The sequence below is a fragment of the Piliocolobus tephrosceles genome, chromosome 4, assembly GCF_002776525.5.
Source record: "Piliocolobus tephrosceles isolate RC106 chromosome 4, ASM277652v3, whole genome shotgun sequence".
Classification (NCBI taxonomy): Eukaryota; Metazoa; Chordata; class Mammalia; order Primates; family Cercopithecidae; genus Piliocolobus; species Piliocolobus tephrosceles.
The window spans coordinates 10005813-10024041 of record NC_045437.1 but is presented as its reverse complement, the minus strand read 5'-3'; the positions used below and the strand labels follow the sequence as shown (position 1 = coordinate 10024041).

Below are 18229 nucleotides of genomic sequence, written 5' to 3'. Positions count from 1 at the left end.
CCAGGTGTTGTGTGTCTCAGTTCCCCTGGCTAGGAAAAGGGATTCCCTTCCCCTTTGCGCTTCCCAGGTGAGGCAATGCCTCGCCCTGCTTCAGCTCTTGCTGGTCGGGCTGCAACAGGTGACCAGCACCAATTGTCCGGCACTCCCTAGTGAGATGTACCCAGTACCTCAGTGGAAAATGCAGAAATCACCTGTCTTCTGTGTCGCTCGCGCTGGGAGCTGGAGACTGGAGCTGTTCCTATTCGGCCATCTTGCTCCGCCCCCAGCAAGGCGGATTGTAATGAGATCATCTGAACATATAACAAACTATTTGTGGGAAACTCACAATTTTTAAATATTACCTTTGAAAAAGTGAAAGTTTGTCACAATAAGAAGGTGCCTGTCTATTTCAATGAAAAGAAGGGAGTGACATGAAAAAATCCTGGTATGTTTCATTGTGTCACTCTCTAATTTATACACACTTAAGTTTATTCAAATATCACACGTTTGGACCATAAGAATGTGTTTTAACAAGTGATTTTTTTATTCTTTCACCACAATTCTCCCACATTTTTACATTATCCCATTTTTTCCATATTTTTTTAAACATTAGTACATAATTTGTTAGAAATTAAAAGGGAAAAACATTTTTTTCTGAATAATATCACATTATATTTAGCTTAAAGATTATTAACTTTTTGAATATCAAAAATTGAAGCTGCTGGGAATCACATTTATTTGTAGGTTCCCAAATAGCCCTGAGGTCTGAATAGGAAAATATCTTTTATAAACTATAACAAAACTCTCACCTCAAAATAAAACACTATGAAATTTACACAATTATATCTGTACTTAGTATCTGTACAATATCCAGAAACCTAATGGATTATTAGAAATGACAATGCAAATAGGTTTACATTCAGAAAAAAAGAGAGCTTATACTAAGAGGACCTAACTTGCAACCTGGCACCCTGTGCAGAAATCTGTTCAATCCTTAGAACGGTCATATAGTCATCTTTGTTAAAAACACAGGTCCTTGGACACCCCCAAATGCCAGGCAGAACAAAGACAATTCCAGTACATTGGCTTTTACAGTTCATCTGAATAGGATATAATTTTCAAATTCCTTCGGATGCCCCGAAGGTTCACAGGGATGCTGGTCATATTTCTGGGACTGTCATCGCCTTTTGCAGTTTTCATCAGGTGTATCCATAGCTGTGCAGTTCTAAACCAGCTACTAGAACTTTTGCTCAAAAAACTGGTGTTAAGGTGCCTCCATACCTACCTCCCCAAACTTCTTAAAGCATCAGGTCAACACAGACCATTGCTTTACCAGATGGAAAGTTTCATGGTTGGTTTTTTTTTTCTTTTTATTTAAATACAATAGAAGGGTGTAGTATTATGACAAAACTAGTTCCTTCAAAAACGAAACTGTGTTAGCATTGATTAGAGTATCTAATACATAGGCGGACTTGGGGAAATACCAGGGCTTCCTCAGGATAAGGTGTTGATTCTAAGGGTAACCTGCAGCCAAATGTCAAGGGCTGTAGGCTGAATTCCTGGGGAGCTCTTCCAGGGGTAAAGAATCCTCTTGGACCTGGGCCCCTTGGGTTTGGGTTCCTCCATGCAGCCAAGGTAGGGCAGAGGCAGAGAGATGGCCCAGACCTGGCCAAATGGGTTCTCTATGAGCTGCCTGGGTCAACACGGCCTTTCAATAAAAACCTGGACTATGATGACCCTAGCCGTGTTCTGTGCCACAGCGGGCAGAATGCTGACAGTGAGACCCCACTGAGTACACTGAACAACACACCATCAAAGCAGGTTCCATCTGACACTGCCCACGGCCAAGCTATAGCAGCATTGTAACCTTTGCCAGCACAAAGCCCAGTGTCCCTTTAGTTCATTTGTGTGTATGAGTACACACACGTGTGCTCGCCTGTGCACACACTCACACCTTAGTGTACACTGTCCACATTGGCACTGCCTGCTGCCGAGGGCTGTGCCTTTTATCAAGTCTTAGGCTGGGTGAGCCTGAGGAAATTGTGTATGTAATACCGGCTTTCAGCTGAGTCGCTCGAAAATAAGTCAAAGCAATCCAGGTAGTGTGTTTCTTTTTCCCGTTTCTTTCAAAAACAATCTCTAGAAGAGTTTTTTTAGTCACTTATTTAAAATGTTAATGAAGGAACCTGTGAGTGCAAGGGCACAGACATGAGCAGCTGATTCAAGAGTTATACCAGTGCGTAAGCAAGTTCCAAACGCACCGAGAGGCGTGGAGGGGAAGATGCAAGCAGCGCCTTGAGAGACACTGCTTTTGTTGTAAGCTCTGGGCAGCTCCCAGCATGACCGCCACAATGGCATTCATCCCACTGCAGTTGTCGTCAATGGGACTTTATTGTTTTAGAAAGATGTCATAGTCAGGGTCCCACCTGTCCTTCCCTGGACCATGGCCCTCCAGGCAGTCCAGGCAGGTGCCGGCTGAAAGGGGCTGGTGCAGAAACCAAGGACCAGGCCCGAAGAAACAGGGTCCCCAGATGTTTCCAAGGGGGCGCGCTGATTGCCAGGTGCAGAATCCACACAGTTACCCACTGTGGGGGGCGGAGGGACCTTTGCAAATCCCCGGGGAGTGTGCTAGACTTTCCCCAAACACTGCAAAAGGGAAAAAGCACTTGCGCTTTATCATGCGAAAGACTAATGGTGTCTAGGAGCTGACACAGCACAGGGGGACTCTGACCACTCAGGAACAGTGAGCTGTGTCAGGACGGAAATGAGCAAGCCTGAGTCTCCGGCGCACCTGGGGAAAGAGTAGCGCAGGGCGCACATCAGGGCTGTGCCTCACTCCGCAGAGCACACTCGGGTCCCCAGCGTTCGGATGAACAGACAGCCTTCCCACGTCATGTAGTGTGGACAGCGGGGCTGGGGGGAATGTAGTGCTCTTGCAGGCGGGCTACCAGGGATACGGCAGACCCACTTTTCAGGGCCCGTTCATTTCCTCTCTGGGATGCATTTCATTGTAATCACTCGGTACCCACGCTTCTTCCCAACAGCCTGGAAACAGCAGGCTTTGCGTCCTTTTCAGGCCTGGGGTCTGGCCCTACTCCAGGGGCTTCTGTTTCACCCATAACAGCCTCATCTCCACTCCTGAGACCTGGTCACCACCAACAGCAGGGAGAGAAGCGGGCAGAGGGGCCCAGCATGGCCCTCCTGCATCCATAAATCCTATTTGCCAACCGACATCACGAACTCCCTCTCTCCCGCTCCGAGGAGGAGCCTCTTGCCTCAGGAGTGGCCACGCTGAGATGACAAAGCCATTGCAATTCTGATCTCCATAGTCCTGAGGTCTCCAGTGCTGCCAGGAGTCTGTCAGGAGGAGCTTGACAGGACGGAAGACGTCCACGATGTTCCCAAGTGCAGCCAAGGGGCAGCCTCTGCACACCGAGGTAATTCCAGATGAACGGCTCCATGCTGTTCCCTCCTCCTTTCTGGTGAGTTTAGTGCTGGGCTGACTGTAGAACACTTTATTCACAGAAACGAGTAGAAAAAATTGTCACTCTTGGTTCATGTGCTCCAACGTCAGACCGGGAGCAGCCGGTTCCGGAGGGAAGAGCCAGGACTGGCCTGTCTGCGTTCTCATCGGCTGCCTCCATGCACACGGAGGTGGATTTCATTGTTGTTGATACACATGTTCCATCCACGAGAGGCAACTCGGAGGGACTGAAGCAACTTCACACCCACCCCAAAGCCATTTCTGCCACCAAAGTCCTCGATCTAGAATCACCAAGGAAGTCCCCATCAAGGGTGAGCCCCAGATATCTGTTGTAATCAGCAGCATCTATATTGTCTGAGAAATATTTCTTCTCTCCAGTTAAAGCAAAATTTACTCAAACACTAAAAAGTAGTAAAATAGACTTCAACTTTTCCTCTATTTTTATATATAAATTTATATATAAATCCCTGAGAAGGTACCTGTCAACTTGAAATTCACTATCTACAGTTAATAAACATCAGGGTGCAGGTAGGGACCCCGAGCCCCACCCCTCTGCACAGCAGGGGCTGCGCTGTCATGGCAGGAGAGCAAACCAGGTCTCCCTTCCGAGCAAAGAGGAGCGGGTGGAAGAGGCACCGCTGTGGAGGAATTCTCAGCCATCAGCGCAGACACTAGCAGGCCTGCCATTCATTCACTCTGGGGTCTAGGAGGTCCCACCATGATAACCCCGCAGGGCACCACACTGCCTCGCAGAGGCCCTGGCTTTTCTGTCCTTGGTAGACCTTAGTGTAGGTGGTGCCAGGGATGATCAAGAACTTAACCAGCTGGGAGAAGAAAACAGGCAAAGGAAGGAAAGGCTAATGAGGAAGAAGAGATGAGGTGACGGGGGCAGGAGAATGTGGAGGCAAAGCCAGAGAGGGCACTGCCGTGGCCACTGACAGAAGAGGAGGAGGGGTCAGTGCTCTTCGGTCCCCTCCTCCCTGAACCACATTGGGGATGCAGGGAGGGTGAGCCCTCGGTGAGTGAACGCAGCTGTTCAAAGCAACAAAAATAGACAGAAACGAAAAATGTTCTCTAAAGACACTAGGCTCTTGGAAAGGCCACTGTGAGACCCCGACTGCCAGACACCCAGCGGTGCTGAGTGGGGATGGGACAAGAAGCCTGCCCCTCCCAGCCCTGTCCACATCCTGAGACCGAGGAGCCTGTGCCACCCGTACCGAGGGCTAGAGGAAAGGGCTTCCAAATGGCGCAGGAAGATGAGGGGATGTTTCTCTCTACCTCTATGACCAGATGACCACACCTCCCGTGAGGAATCCCTTACCCAAAAGAAGTGAACTTAATAATGTTGCTTAAGTATAAACTGACCCGTCAGGTCACCCTGACACTGACTCCATGACACCCCCTCAAGGTGGCTCTGTTTCCCCATCATCTGGGCTTCCCTCCCTGGTCTCCTGCACTCCCTGAGCCTGACTGAGGGCCCACTTGTCCCCTCTGTGCCCACTCCAAAGAGAACAAGAAACAAAGAGCAGAAAGCCCCCCGCAGGTCAAGGCTAGAGGCTTGGCAACACTTCCTTGACTTGAAAAATTCCTCTACTAGCAAATCTGCTTCCACGTGGCAAAAACGAGAAGTGCTGCGCCAGCAGCCATGAGCGCAGCTGCAGGAGCTGCCTGGACCCGCTGCATGGGCCAAAGGGAAGGGCTGTCCACAGGCAGGCTATGGCTAGAATGAGTCTAGAGAGGGACTGGGGAGAGTCTCCAACTCAATCAGGAATGACCCTTCTTTCAGTTGGGTCTGGTAGGTTTTCAAAATCCAATCTTTCCACTGAGGCCACACCACAGCTTCCCCGGGAGGACAGGCTTCCCCCCATGCAGCTGTCATTTTCCCTCAAGTTGCAAACGCTGGCCAGGTAACAGCAGCTTCCACTCACCAGGCAAGCGGCCAGCTCTCCTTCAGATTTGCCAAAGAAATCCATGTCCTGCCCCACGCTTGTTGGCTCAGCAGGCTTTTCAAAATGCAGGTATCTCTAGAGCTGTTTTGTGGACACCAGGAGCATCACTGGACAAGCCCTTCACTGGCCCCAGAGTATCCTGTTTACCTAGATGAGGCTGGAACACGTCGGAGGCAGGGCCGCAACACGTCCACTCCAGAACAGCGTGGGACCTGGGGAAATCACAGTCGTTTGCTGTCCCATCACTGCTGTTCCACACAACCCTGGAGCCTCTGAGCATGGATTGTGGTGAGGTAGCAGCTGGGCAGAACCAGAAATGTCCATTTTTGATATGGAAGCAGCAGACACCCAGGCTTGGGGTAGAAGTGGGGGCTCCATACCATTCCCAGTGTCAGCTTCCCGTGGAGGAAACAGGCAGGAATGCCCGGCAACCCAACGAGGGTCAGACGCCACGTCAGCCCAAGCAGAAGCTGCCTGACCCTGGCTGTTCCAATGACAATCAGACATTCTTGGGAAGGTGGAGCCTTTGTGGGCGCTCAGAATGGGTGTCCTCTTGCAATCACTGTGTTAGAGCCGCAGTTCTCAATGCAGGCTGCAGTGCAGTCACCTGCAGAGCTTTAGGACGCTCCCAGGGCTCAGGTCCTGGGACCAGGACCTTGAGAACTTTCACAGCAGGGGTAGCCAATGTTGAGAAGCGTGCCTGGGAGACCACGTGGCATTGCCTGGCTGCGTCCTCGGTTGACAGAGGTGAGGGTGGGGCTCATGGTGTCTTGGTAATGCTGTGAATTATGTACACGTGGCAGGAAGGTGCCACATGCCAAAGGATTCAGAAAAGACAACCCCCAAAGATGACCGGTGTCAGTCACAGTCCCCACCTCCTCAAAGGGGACATGGCCAATCCCAACTCCTTGGCCACGAGAGTGACCCACAGTCAACTAATATCTGCAGTTCTCAAAGAGCGTCCAGTCTCCTGCAGCATTCATCATGGTGCCTTTCTGGGATTAAGGAGGAACTCACTGCAATCTGACCTTAAACACTGTATCATCATCACACCAATCTTCCATTAACCTGGGTGCAGCCTGCAGTCCTGTTCAATGGAGTTTTTGGAGAGGCCAGTTTAGGATCCCTGGCTGCTCGATGCCTGATGGTGCCAAGTGGAAGGGAGTATGGAGAAGCCTGCACCAGCCCTGCCTGCGTCCTGAGACAGATACTAGGGTTATTAGGGTTATAGTACAGAGCCTCCAAATAGGCCTGTGATCGTGAGTGTCCAAGTATTTAATACTGAAATAAAGTGCATATGTGACAGATACTCTACAACCCACATAGCCAGAGCCATTAGAATTAGAAACTCCTGCCTGAGTTTCCAGCTTTCATACCCTGCACTGCCGAATTAATTAGAATGCCGCAAATCTGATGATTAAAAATACAAAATTATGCAGAAAACTCCCTTTGAAAAATTCAAATTTGATCACCAAGAAAAGTGATCTCCATGTGACTTTGGAGAGAAAAGTGTGGATTTAAAACTCTCACCGAGAGCTTGTGACCCAAGGCAAATCACACCTGTGCCCTGCCCTGCTCAAGGCCCTGCATCTTGGAAATTCTATGAGGTCGGCATGAGGATGAACTAAACAAGCGCAGTCCTCCAAGGAAAAATAAAAGAAATACACACACAAGGGACTCTTTGGAACTGAGCCTGGAGGAGGGGGCTGCCCGGTCTACGCCAGGAGAATTTGCCAAAAACAGGTCTGTTCCCCATTCCATTCTCTCGCCTGTTCTACAAACCGCCTCCTCCCCATTGTTGTAATTTGTGTCATTCTGGGCTCCTGACTCGTGTTGCATCTTTTTGACATATTAAGGATATCTGGATTTGCATTACTTAAGAGCACATATGGCTTAATTTTGTATTTCTGGTAATCATTTATTAAATTTGCCCCATTTTATCGAATGACAGTTTTTTCTCATATCTATTTTTAATGTTAAAGATTTCCTATCGAGTTTATCTAAAACCCCTTGCTTAAAATGAGTTTAATTCTAGCAATAAATACATGTTTATCTCTCCATTGTTTTATAATTTGACAATATGTTTTCCCTCAATATATTACTGTATGAATAAGAGTTTTAAAAAGATACAATAACATGTGATCTCTGTCTCACCTGATCATGTGGCTGAACGAGTCAATGCCTCTGTCAAACAGAAATATCTGGCATCACTTAATCTAATTAGTAAGAACATCCAGTGTACACCTACACCCACAATGAGAAAAGACCAAACAACCAAAAAGGGGAGAATCCCATGATGTCTGTGTGAACTCATGCAGGTATCATGAATACTTATTGCTAGAAACAGTATTTTAAACAAAAGGTCTTCGGGCAAGTGTATTAAAACTGCCTTGGATATAAGGGGCCCTATCACTTGTAAAACGTTGCAAATTTGATAAATAATGATTAAAAATACAAAATTACGCAGAAAACGCCCTTTGATAAATTGATCTTAAAAAAAAAAAAAAAATCCTAATTGAGGTTCTCTAAATGGAGCCTTTTAGGCAACGTGCCCGCTAGGTGTACTGACTGCTAGGAGGGCTGGTGACAGGCGAATCCATGTGGCTCTCCCAGCCCTCTCCTGGAAGCAGCCTGGACAGCCAGCCTGGAAATGCGCGCGGCCCCGTGGTCCATGGAGCGTCCGTGGTGCAATGCGCATCGAGGCCGCCTCCTTCTCCGCGACCAGCCCCGGCCCCCACGCCAGGCACACAGGCCGTCACGTCCTCTTCTTCCAGGGCGCGGGGCGCCTCTCCTTCTGCGCCTCGGCCTGGCGCTTCTTCTCGGCCTCCTCTGCCTTCCGCTTCTCCTCCTTGGCCTCCTTGTACCGCCACTTGGGGATCTGCAGGTGGCCGCTGTCCTTGGTGCTGCCCTTCCGCGCCGGCCGCTCGGGCTGGAAGGTGGGCGCCGGCGCCTTACTGATTCGGACCCGGGGCACCACCACGCCGGGCCTCACGCTTCGCCGCCGCAGGCGCTGCAGGGGCAGGAGGCTGGCCTTCCGCGAGGAGGGCGCGGCGGGGCCCCGGGACGGGGGCAGGAGGTCGGCTCTCGGGGAGCCCTCCCGGCAGTCCACATCCTCCGTGCCGGTGTCCCCGCGTTGCCCTGCGCCTCCCACCGCATCCGCCTCCAGCGCCGCCCGCGCCGCCAAGATCTCCTGCACCGCCAGCCGCCTCTTCCCGACGCACGGGGGGCTCTCGGGGCACACGGTCTGGCACACGATAGCCACGGCAGGGCTGTAGAGGCTCGTGGTCATCCGGACCATGTGGTCCAGGGCACCCCCGTCCTCCGGACCCCGCATGGTGCGCGGTGTCAGCGCCGACAGCACGCAGTCCGTGAGCCTCTGCAGGCAGTTCTTGGAGCCCGCGGGCTTCCGCGCCGCTTCCGGGGGCGGCGGCAGCTCGGGCCGGTACTTCACCCAGAACTGCTCCGGGCAAGGGCGCTCCAGCAGCCTCTGCATGAGGCGGACGGCATCCACGCGGCCCGTGTAAGTGGCCCATTCCTGCGGCGACATCCCACGGCGGGGGTCCCTCGCGTGGACATCCGCCCCTGCAAAACGGAAAACACAAACAGGAGTGGGTGGCGGCGACAAGGACTCTTCCCTCCCAAGGCAGAGTCTGGGGCAAAGCCGAGCCTCCTAACAGAGGGCACCCCAGACCTGTCCACTGCGTGAACCCTGTGCTCATCTGAGCACCCAAAGTTGGGCCTGGAGTGCAGTGATGGGAACACGGCCCACTGCAGCCTCCACCTCCTGGGCTCAAGCCATCCTCCTAAGTCAGTCTCTCGAGTCGAGTAGCTGGGACTACACCACGGCCCACCTGTAGAGATGGGGCCTTGCTATGTTGCCCAAGCTGGTTTCGAACTGCTGGGCTCAAGCAATTCTCCTGCCTCCACCTTCCAAAGTGCTAGGATTACAGGCGTGAGCCACCGTTGCCCAGCCCTGTCTAACCTGCCTTTTAAGTGCTCCATTTGATTATCTGTGTTGAATGAAACCCTGCCTGAATTCAGCACCTAAATTAGATTTTTTTTTTTTTTTTTTAGATGGAATTTGGCTCTTGTTGCCCAGGCTGGAGTGCAATGGTGCGATCTCAGCTCACCGCAACCTCTGCCTCCTGGGTTCAAGCGATTCTCCTGCCTCAGCCTCCCAAGTAGCTGGGATTACAAGCATGTGCCACCACACCCGGCTAATTTTGTATTTTTAGTAGAAAGGGGGTTTCTCCATGTTGGTCAGGCTAGTCTTGAACTCTTGACCTCAGGTGATCCACCCGCCTTGGCCTCCCAAAGTGCTGGGATTACAGGCATGAGCCACCAACCCGGCCAAATTACAGAATTTTTTAAAGAAATAAGATCCTATAGCTTTCTGTCAATGGAGAGAAAGACAGACAATAAAGCTGCCTTGGATTACCTGAATGCTGTGGTTAGAATATTCTAAAAATACGACTAGTAACAGTGACTCGCAAAGTGGTGGCACCCCAGCTGTGGCCTCACTCTGAGGACTGCCATGGGTCCTGGACTGTGGGAGATGGGTGGTCCTTTGCTTCTCCCGCTGCGGGCTAGCTGGCCCGGCTCTGTCTATCTTTAACAGACGGTAGGTTTTTCCAGAATAGAAAAATTCATTTTTGTTTGCTCAACACATCTCATCCTGGTGGGTAGGGGGCATGAATTTTAAAAAGGTTTGTTGCAAAATGAATGGCAGTCACAGTGGCTGTGGGACCTGCCTGAGACCCCCAAGCTAGTAACAGAGAGAGGGTCTAAGACTTGGGGGTCCTAACCTCAGTCTAATGCACTTCCTACCACCTGGCAGGCCCGGTGTGATGGTTAGTTTTAGTTTTTTATGTCAACTTGGCTAGGCTAGAATACCAAGTGATTTACTCAAACATGGATCTAAGTGTTGCCCCAAAGGTATTTTGCAGCTGTGGTTAACATCTATAATCAGCTGACTTTAAGTCAAGATTGCCCTCCATAACGTGGGTGGGCCTCGCCCACCCAATCTGTTGAGGGCCTTCAGAGTAAAGACCAAGGTTTCCTGGAGAAAAATAAATTCCTCTTCAAGACTGCAGCATCTACGTACTCCTGCCTGAGTTTCCAGCCTTCAAGCCTACCGCACCAATTTCAGACTCACCAATCCCCACAACCACACAGTCAATTCCTTACAATAAATCTCTTGATATCCACATCCTGTTGGTTGACTGACAGGTCCCCTTACACAGTCTCCCTGACACTAGTCACTAGTCACTTAATAAATCTCCCCAGGCCACCCACTGCCCCCAAATATTAAATATTGCAAAGTTAAACTTCAACTCAACTTGATGAAATCTGCATAAATTTCAATGTTGCAGTATAGAAATTAATATGGAACTGCTGTTCAATTAATATTGGTCCAATCTCAATCCCACATACTGTTAAAAATCATTGAGGGGCCAGGCGCAGTGGCTCACACCTGTAATCCTGGCACTTTGGGAGGGCGTGGAGGGAAGATTACCTGAGGTCAGGAGTTTGAGACCAACCAGGCCAACACATGGTGAAACCCCATCTCCACTAAAAACACACAAAATATTCGCTTGGCGTGGTGATGGGCACCTGTAATCCCAACTACTCAGGAGGCTGAGGTGGAAGAATCGCTTCAACCGGGAGGCGGAGGTTGCAGTGAGCCGAGATGGCACCACCGCACTCCAGCCTGACTAACAGAGCAAGACTCCATTTCAAAACCAAAAATATCATTGAGGATTTCAAGTCCCATTAGTCCCATCTCCACCAGCAAAGCAACGTGGAGAACTAGGGCAGTTATCTAGTCTGTGAGCTCCCTGGGGACTGGGCCCAACAGACGCTTCTTCATGTATATCCCATGCAGACCCAGACCCAGTTGTCTGACATGTGATGGCTGATCAATATGTGCTGAACTGAGGAAGGCCGGGTCCCCAGCCGCTGCCCTGGCCTGCCGGCCCACAGTGGCCTCATGGCTCCAGCAGCCCCAGCTCACCTGAGCTTGCCTGGTAAGGATCTGAATTCTCTGACACATTAAAGAATAGCCATATTAGAAGAGTGGTAATTATTTGGAACTGGATATCAGGATGGAACTCATTAGCGAGAGTACAATTTATAAACTGACTAAAATGAAAAGGGGGCAGTAAAAGTGTCATAGGAAAAATAGATGACACATTAAACCTTAATTAATTGCATGTCACTTAACAAAGGAACAAACTGCAAAATTAAAATCTTAATGAACACTGCTGAAAGAGACATTTTTCAAATGCTAATGGAAAACCAGAGGAAGAGCTGTCCAAAGTTTTGCACTCTTCGTCCTGATGTTCACCTATCTTTTCAAAACGATCTCAGAAAAGACCAACACTGTAAGGAACCAAGGCCACTGAGTCCTAGAATCCGAGTCATGCTATAAATTAGGGATCAGCTGCCTTAGGAAGAGACTGTAAAGGGTCATATTAATGACCTGAACACAGTAATTAAATTATAAAAGATAAGTACTGATTAATAACATTTTATACAAACACCTTTCAGAGAATACAGAGGATTTCTGAAATGCCACTGTATCCATCTTCCTGCCAGCAGACCCCCCAGCATCCTCACCTCCCACCTAGTGTCATTCTGCCCAGGGCTCAACCATATGGACAAGTGGGGCTGCCGCCCATGGGTCCACTTGCTGCCTTGTTGAGCGCTCTAAGTCTACACAAAAATCCTTTATTTCACTTGAGGGAGCAACATCCTCAGTTCTTGGTAATGCATCACGATCAGTCTAACCCAGGACTTCTGAACCTCAGCACTATTGACATATTAGGCCAGGTAATTATTTGGTATGGGTTGTCCTGTGCATTGGAGAACACTTAACAGCATCCCTGATCTCTACCTTCTTCTAGATGCCAGTAGCACTCCGCCAGTTCTGACAACCAAAAATGTCTCCAGACACGGCCAAATGTCCCCTGGGGCAAGTTTACCACCAGCTGAGAATCACTAGTCGAATCTAATGGCTGCAATCCTGTTCCCCATTCTTCCAGCCTCCCTTACAGCTACAAGTAGCCAAGCAACCCATCAGTGGTGACTGAGCCCTAAAGAGGGTCTTGCCTCCTGACGAAAGGGACCAGCATGGTTGGTGCTGCTGCAGCTTCCTGTCTGAAATACGGATTGGGTGATTCTTGTGGAATGAAGGGGTGACAGATCAACAGGCTAAGGGGAGCCAAATGGACAGGAGGAAACCACTGGGGTCTGTGTTGTCCTCATGAAGTCCAGGGCCAGCTCTGGAGGGTGACTGCCAACCTCAGATGTCTAGGGAGCTGAGAAATGCAGCCTGTTTTCTTTAAGCCTCTGTCTAGTCAGGATTTCTGTTACTTGCAGCCAAAAACATTCCAAACAGGTGCTAATGGGAAAAAAAAAAATCTATACTTTCCATCACTCATTCTCAAGAAGGCTTTCGCTGGGAGCCATGGCCAGGTCCAGGACTAGGGAGGTGGGTGGAGTGTGACACCCTGAATGTGTCACTTCCTTTCCTGTTTCTCCACCAGCCCCCACCCACCCCCATGTTATCCACCCTATAAACTCCAGCTCAGCTCTCTCTCTTGCAAGGGGGCCTTTCCTGGCCACAGGGGACCACTATGGACCAGCCCTCACTGCTTCCTCTTGTGCCACCTCCAGCCTGTATCTTGGGCATTGTGGGTATAATCGGGGTGACAAATCTGGATTAGGGTCCCGAGAAAGAGCTTGTGCTCCAGCCCAGCAGGGAGGACAAGCCACCCCCGCCACACAGCAGGTGGGAAGTGTGCTCAAAGTTCTCATCTCCCCTCAAAGAGGGACTGGAGTTGGAAAATAAACGTCCCAGCATCTCTGCGATATCTTTTCCTCATATTGGAGGGTCCAGGGGGTCTGAGTCCCAGCTGCCCACAAGGGGAATCTGCTCATTGGTGGACACTTCTTAGCTTCCATTCTTCCCAATCTCACTTCCCGCTCCCTCACTCCACTTCCTGGGGCCACCTTCCCACGAAACTACTTGCCCCCAAGTCCTTGTCTCAAGGTTTGCTTTTCAGGTGACACAGAATGCTTGACTTTTCATCCTTCCTCTGCCTAATGACTTCACACACTTCTACATGGCAAATTCACACTTCATAGGAAATTTATGTTTTCCTTATAAACAGAAAGAAACCTCTATTTGGTTGGAAATCATCTGACTTTCCAGGAGATATCAGGGCTTCCCTGAGACAACAGCAACCCTCCAACCCCCAGTGGGAGCATCTCTGATCTCTGTTCCTCGCCGTCCTTTAAATCCACTTTGCTCCTTGGAATCACAGCAAGATTTGAGGTTACTGCTGCTTGTTTTTGCTTCCTGAAGCCTGCGGCAGTTACACCACACTTCACATCTGAAAGTGAACTCCCTGAAACAAGCCTGGAACTTGCCAACCTCCACAGATTCTGCCTGTCTTCAGAAAAAAATCACATCCTCAATATGCTTCTCAGAGTCACCTATTTAAATAGACCTGTCACTGTGGGCCTTAACAGTTCAATGAATTAACAACGTTCTGCAACTCCCCTTGCAATGCTCTTCAGCAGAGCCTGAGTTATTCCTTACAAAGCCAAAACCAAAGATGCAATCGATCAGCCTCTCAGAACCCGATTATACTTTTTATTAAAATCTGAAGTGTCCATCTAAAACAAAGGCTCTGGCTATTAGTTTCTTTAAATGGTTTAATTTTTCTTAATATCACATATTTAAATGGAAAGAATAAGACTTAAAATATTTGTGCGAATTTTAGAAATATACCAACATCTGTCCTTATTGCTGTCCACTAATCCTGGGGAAGCAATTCAACACTTTTTTTTTTTAACAATACTTATCCATCTACTGGAAAAGGAAAATAAAACCCACTTTTCTTGGGCGAACTGTAAGCTCAGTAGTAATAGTAGAAGATGAAAATTTTCTATAAGTTCTACACTACAACTAAAGCTTAAGAGGGCAGCTCAAAAGCTCCCTAAAAAATACATTACTTTTTTTTTTTGAGACAGAGTTTCATCTGTTGCCTAGGCTGGAGTGCAGCAGTACGATATCGGCTCACTGCAACCTCCACCTCCTAGGTTCAAGCAACTCTCTTGCCTCAGCCTCCTGAGTAGCTGGGATTACAGGCATGTGCTACCACACCCGGTTAAATTTTGTTTGTATTTTTAGTAGAGGTGGGATTTCACCATGTTGGCCAGGCTGGTCTCGAACTCCTGTCCTCAGGTGATCCACCCGCCTTAGTCTGCCACAGTGCTGAGACTGCAGACGTTAGCCACTGTGCCTGGCCAAGATGTCACACTTTTATTTGAGGGAGGAATACAGAACAAGAGAGGAAGAGTACACAGAGGGGCAAATGTCTCTTCTCACTTTGTATATCCTTTCCCATTGAAATTGTTTACATCAGTGGTTCTCAATGGGAAGCAATTTTTCCCCCAACCTGGGAGACTTTTAGCAACATCTGGAGACATTTTTGGTAGTCACACTGGGGAGGTGCTACAGTCGTCTTGTGGGTAGAGGCCAGGGATGCCACTAAAAATCCTACAATTTGAAAGACAGCCTCCACAACACAGAATTATGTGGCTCTGCACGTCAGCAGTGCTGAAATTAAGAAACCCCTGGCCAGGTGCGGTGGCTCACACTTGTAATCCCAGCACTTTGGGAGGCTGAGGCAGGCAGATCACAAGGTCAGGAGTTTGAGACCAGCCTAGCCAATATGGAGAAACCCTGTCTCTACTAAAAATACAAAAATCAGCTGGGCGTGGTAGCAGGTGCCTGTAGTCCCAGCTATTCAGGAGGCTGAGGCAGGAGAATCGCTTGAACTCGGGAGGCGGAGATTGCAGTGAGTCGAGATCGTGCCACTGCACTCCAGCCTGGGCGATAGAGTGAGGCTCTGTCTCAAAAAAAAAAAAAAAAAAAAAAGCAAAATACAAAAACCCTGAAGTAGGGGCTTACTACCCTCATTAAGAAAGTTTAAGTATCTCATTCACAAGATATTTTTCAAAGGGAAAAACAAACCATATTTTTTCATTCACTTAACAGATAACTATTGAACACATAAACTCACCAATAATGATGATAATAACAATAACAAGAATCACGACCGACATGTCCAGAAGGCTTCTCCAAGCCCGGCAGGCACCTGGGGGCTGCTCCTACGTGAACTTGCTCAATCCTCATCCTGCCTTCCTGCAGTGAGTGCTATCATTAGCCTCATTTTATAGAAGAGGAAACTGAGTCCCAGAGAGGTGAGTGACAGGCTGCAGGTGTAGAGATGGGAAGTGAAGAAGACGAATTTGAAACTGGGTCCTGGCTCCTGCGTTATTTCTGTTCAGAACAGGGAGAGACTCACTAGAGGATCTCACAGACAATAATCTGTGGATTGTTCTAGACTGTGATGGGGGATGGGCTTGCAAACTGGGGAGTAGGGGAGGGAGAGTATAAAATCTAATGCCAAATTTGTATCCAAATAACTGATGGGGGAAAAGCAATGTCAGCAGCAAACCCACTGCCCGCAGGCTCATCATTCCAAGAGATGTGCAAGGTGTTTCTGGAATCCTCTAAATGCTGTCACACATGCCTGAAACCCCCAGGAGACCCAGGGAAGAAAGCACAGCAGTTGAACCAAATGATGAGAGGGCAACTGACCTAAAAAAGGTTTGCAGTTCAAATTAATTCAGTCGGAAAGTACACTGATGTGACTGACATCATAAATGTTCAGTTGAAAAAGTAAATTACCAAAGATCTACACTCAATTATAACTAGATCCAGAAATAGCAAAAGCATGTGAAGCTCCCGCCAAACACAAAAGCACCATATAATCACCATTTAATTAGAAGGAACCATTTCTCATTGATAAGGGCAGGCAGGGCCAAAACGCTGTTGAAACTGGTATCTCGTTGTTTTTTTTTAAATGAAACTATCATCTCTGAATCAAAAATACAATCAATGGGACTCATTTTTAATTATGATTTTTTTTTTTTATTTCCAAGAAAGTTTTCATCTTTGAAGCCTCTATTCTCATTCACTGAACTTATTTTTCTTATAGCATCTCCTAGGGCTAAAGAATCTCCTAAGGTTAAGGCAGAAGGAAAGATAAATCTGAAGCAGCTGTGAATCCTGTAACTCCAGACTGATCTCGAGAGAAACAACAGATAGGCTCAGACGAGGCAGCGCTGCATACTGGCTGGAATCAAGACTGTCCCGTCACGGGCAACAGGTTATGACAGAAACTTCACAGACCCAAGAAGACTAGGGGTGGGATGCGATGGCTCACGCCTGTAATCCCAACACTTTGGGAGGCTAAGGCGGGCAGATCACCTGACATTAGGAGTTCGAGACCAACCTGGCCAACGTGGTGAAACCCCGTCTCTACTAAAAATACAAAAATTAGCTGGGTGTGGTGGTAGGTGCCTGGAATCCCAGCTACTCGGCAGGCTGAGGCAGGAGAACCACTTGAACCCGGGAGGGGGAGGTTGCGGTGAGCCAAGATTGCGCTATTGCACTCCAGCCTGGGCGACAGACTGTGTCTCAAAAAGAAGAAAGAAGAAGAAAGAAAAAAAAGAAGAAGAAGACTAGGGACAGCGACAAAGTGAGACTGTCTCGGAAAAAAAGAAGAAAAAGACTGGGGACAACTAAGTAGACAACTAAGTGTGGGAACGCAGCAGGGGTCTTGGAACAGAAAAGTGACATTACTGGAAGCACCAATGCCTGGGAAAACTCTGATGCCACCCTCAGGATAACCAAGACAGGGGTGGTGCTGTGGTCTGAACGGCGACGACCCTCTCTGGGATGGCATTAAGAGTTGAAGCCTCGAGGAAATGATTCGATTATGAAGGCTGTGCCCTCCTGAACCAAACTAGTGCCTTATGAAAGAGGTTTTGAGGCTGCCTCAGCGTCCCCTCTGCCATGAGAGGAGACAGCAAGAAGGAATGGGCATCAGCAGACATCGAACCTGCCGGCACCTTGATCTTGGACTTCTCAGCCTCCCCAGGTGTGAGCAATAAATTTCTACAGTTTATAAACTACCCAGGTGAGGTATTTTGTTACAGCAGCAGAACAACTAAGAACAGAGAGGAAATCCACTTCTTCAGAAACTTGCAGCGCCAAGCAGGACTGGCTGAACCCAGTGCCAAGAACAAAAATAAAGAGAAATTAAAATAACAGAATTAAGTAATGGTGAAAGCAGCATCGCACATTCACTGAGATTTCAGCTGCTAACTGAATCTAACACGACATGTGCTTGACACATATTTTCTCATTTAATTCTCAAAATAACCCGAAGAGGTTGCACGAAGGATGATCAGTGATTCTATTTCAGAGTGAAGAAAAGAATTAAAGCTATTAGTTGTGTAGCATTTAGCTTAGTAGCTCACTGCAGCTGGATAGCCTTTAGCAGTATATAAAGTATTGTCATATTTTAGTGTCAGGGAGGTGAGGGAGGAAGGTCATTACTCCCATTTCACAGATGGAACAGGAAAGTGCTTTCTCCAAGATGGCGCAAAAGACAAAGGGGGGTTGATTCAGTTTGATAGCCTGAGAATTTTCCACTCTATGACACATCAAAGAGAACAGAAATTGCCACATACATCACCATGCAATACCACATTGCCTCCTAACATTACCATGCAACTCCACGCCACCTCTTAACATTACCACGCAACTCCACATCACCTGCTAATGTTACCACGGCATTACCTGCTAACGTCACCACCAACTCCACATCACCTCCTAACGTCACCATGCAACTCCACATCACCTCCTAACGTCACCACGCAACTCACATCACCT

The 18229-nt window shown here is 48.5% G+C and overlaps 1 protein-coding gene across 1 annotated transcript in view; it reads right to left on the bottom strand.

Annotated features, from left to right (window-relative positions):
- Positions 1-503: 503 nt before the first annotated feature.
- The window catches only part of ANKRD33B (ankyrin repeat domain 33B), a 93407-nt gene continuing 75681 nt past the window's right edge, over positions 504-18229 (bottom strand). The window contains exon 4 of the mRNA XM_023218283.2: positions 504-8994. Within this exon, the coding sequence (XP_023074051.1) occupies positions 8168-8994 (827 nt within the window). The 3' untranslated portion in view covers positions 504-8167. The remainder of the gene's footprint in view (positions 8995-18229) is intronic.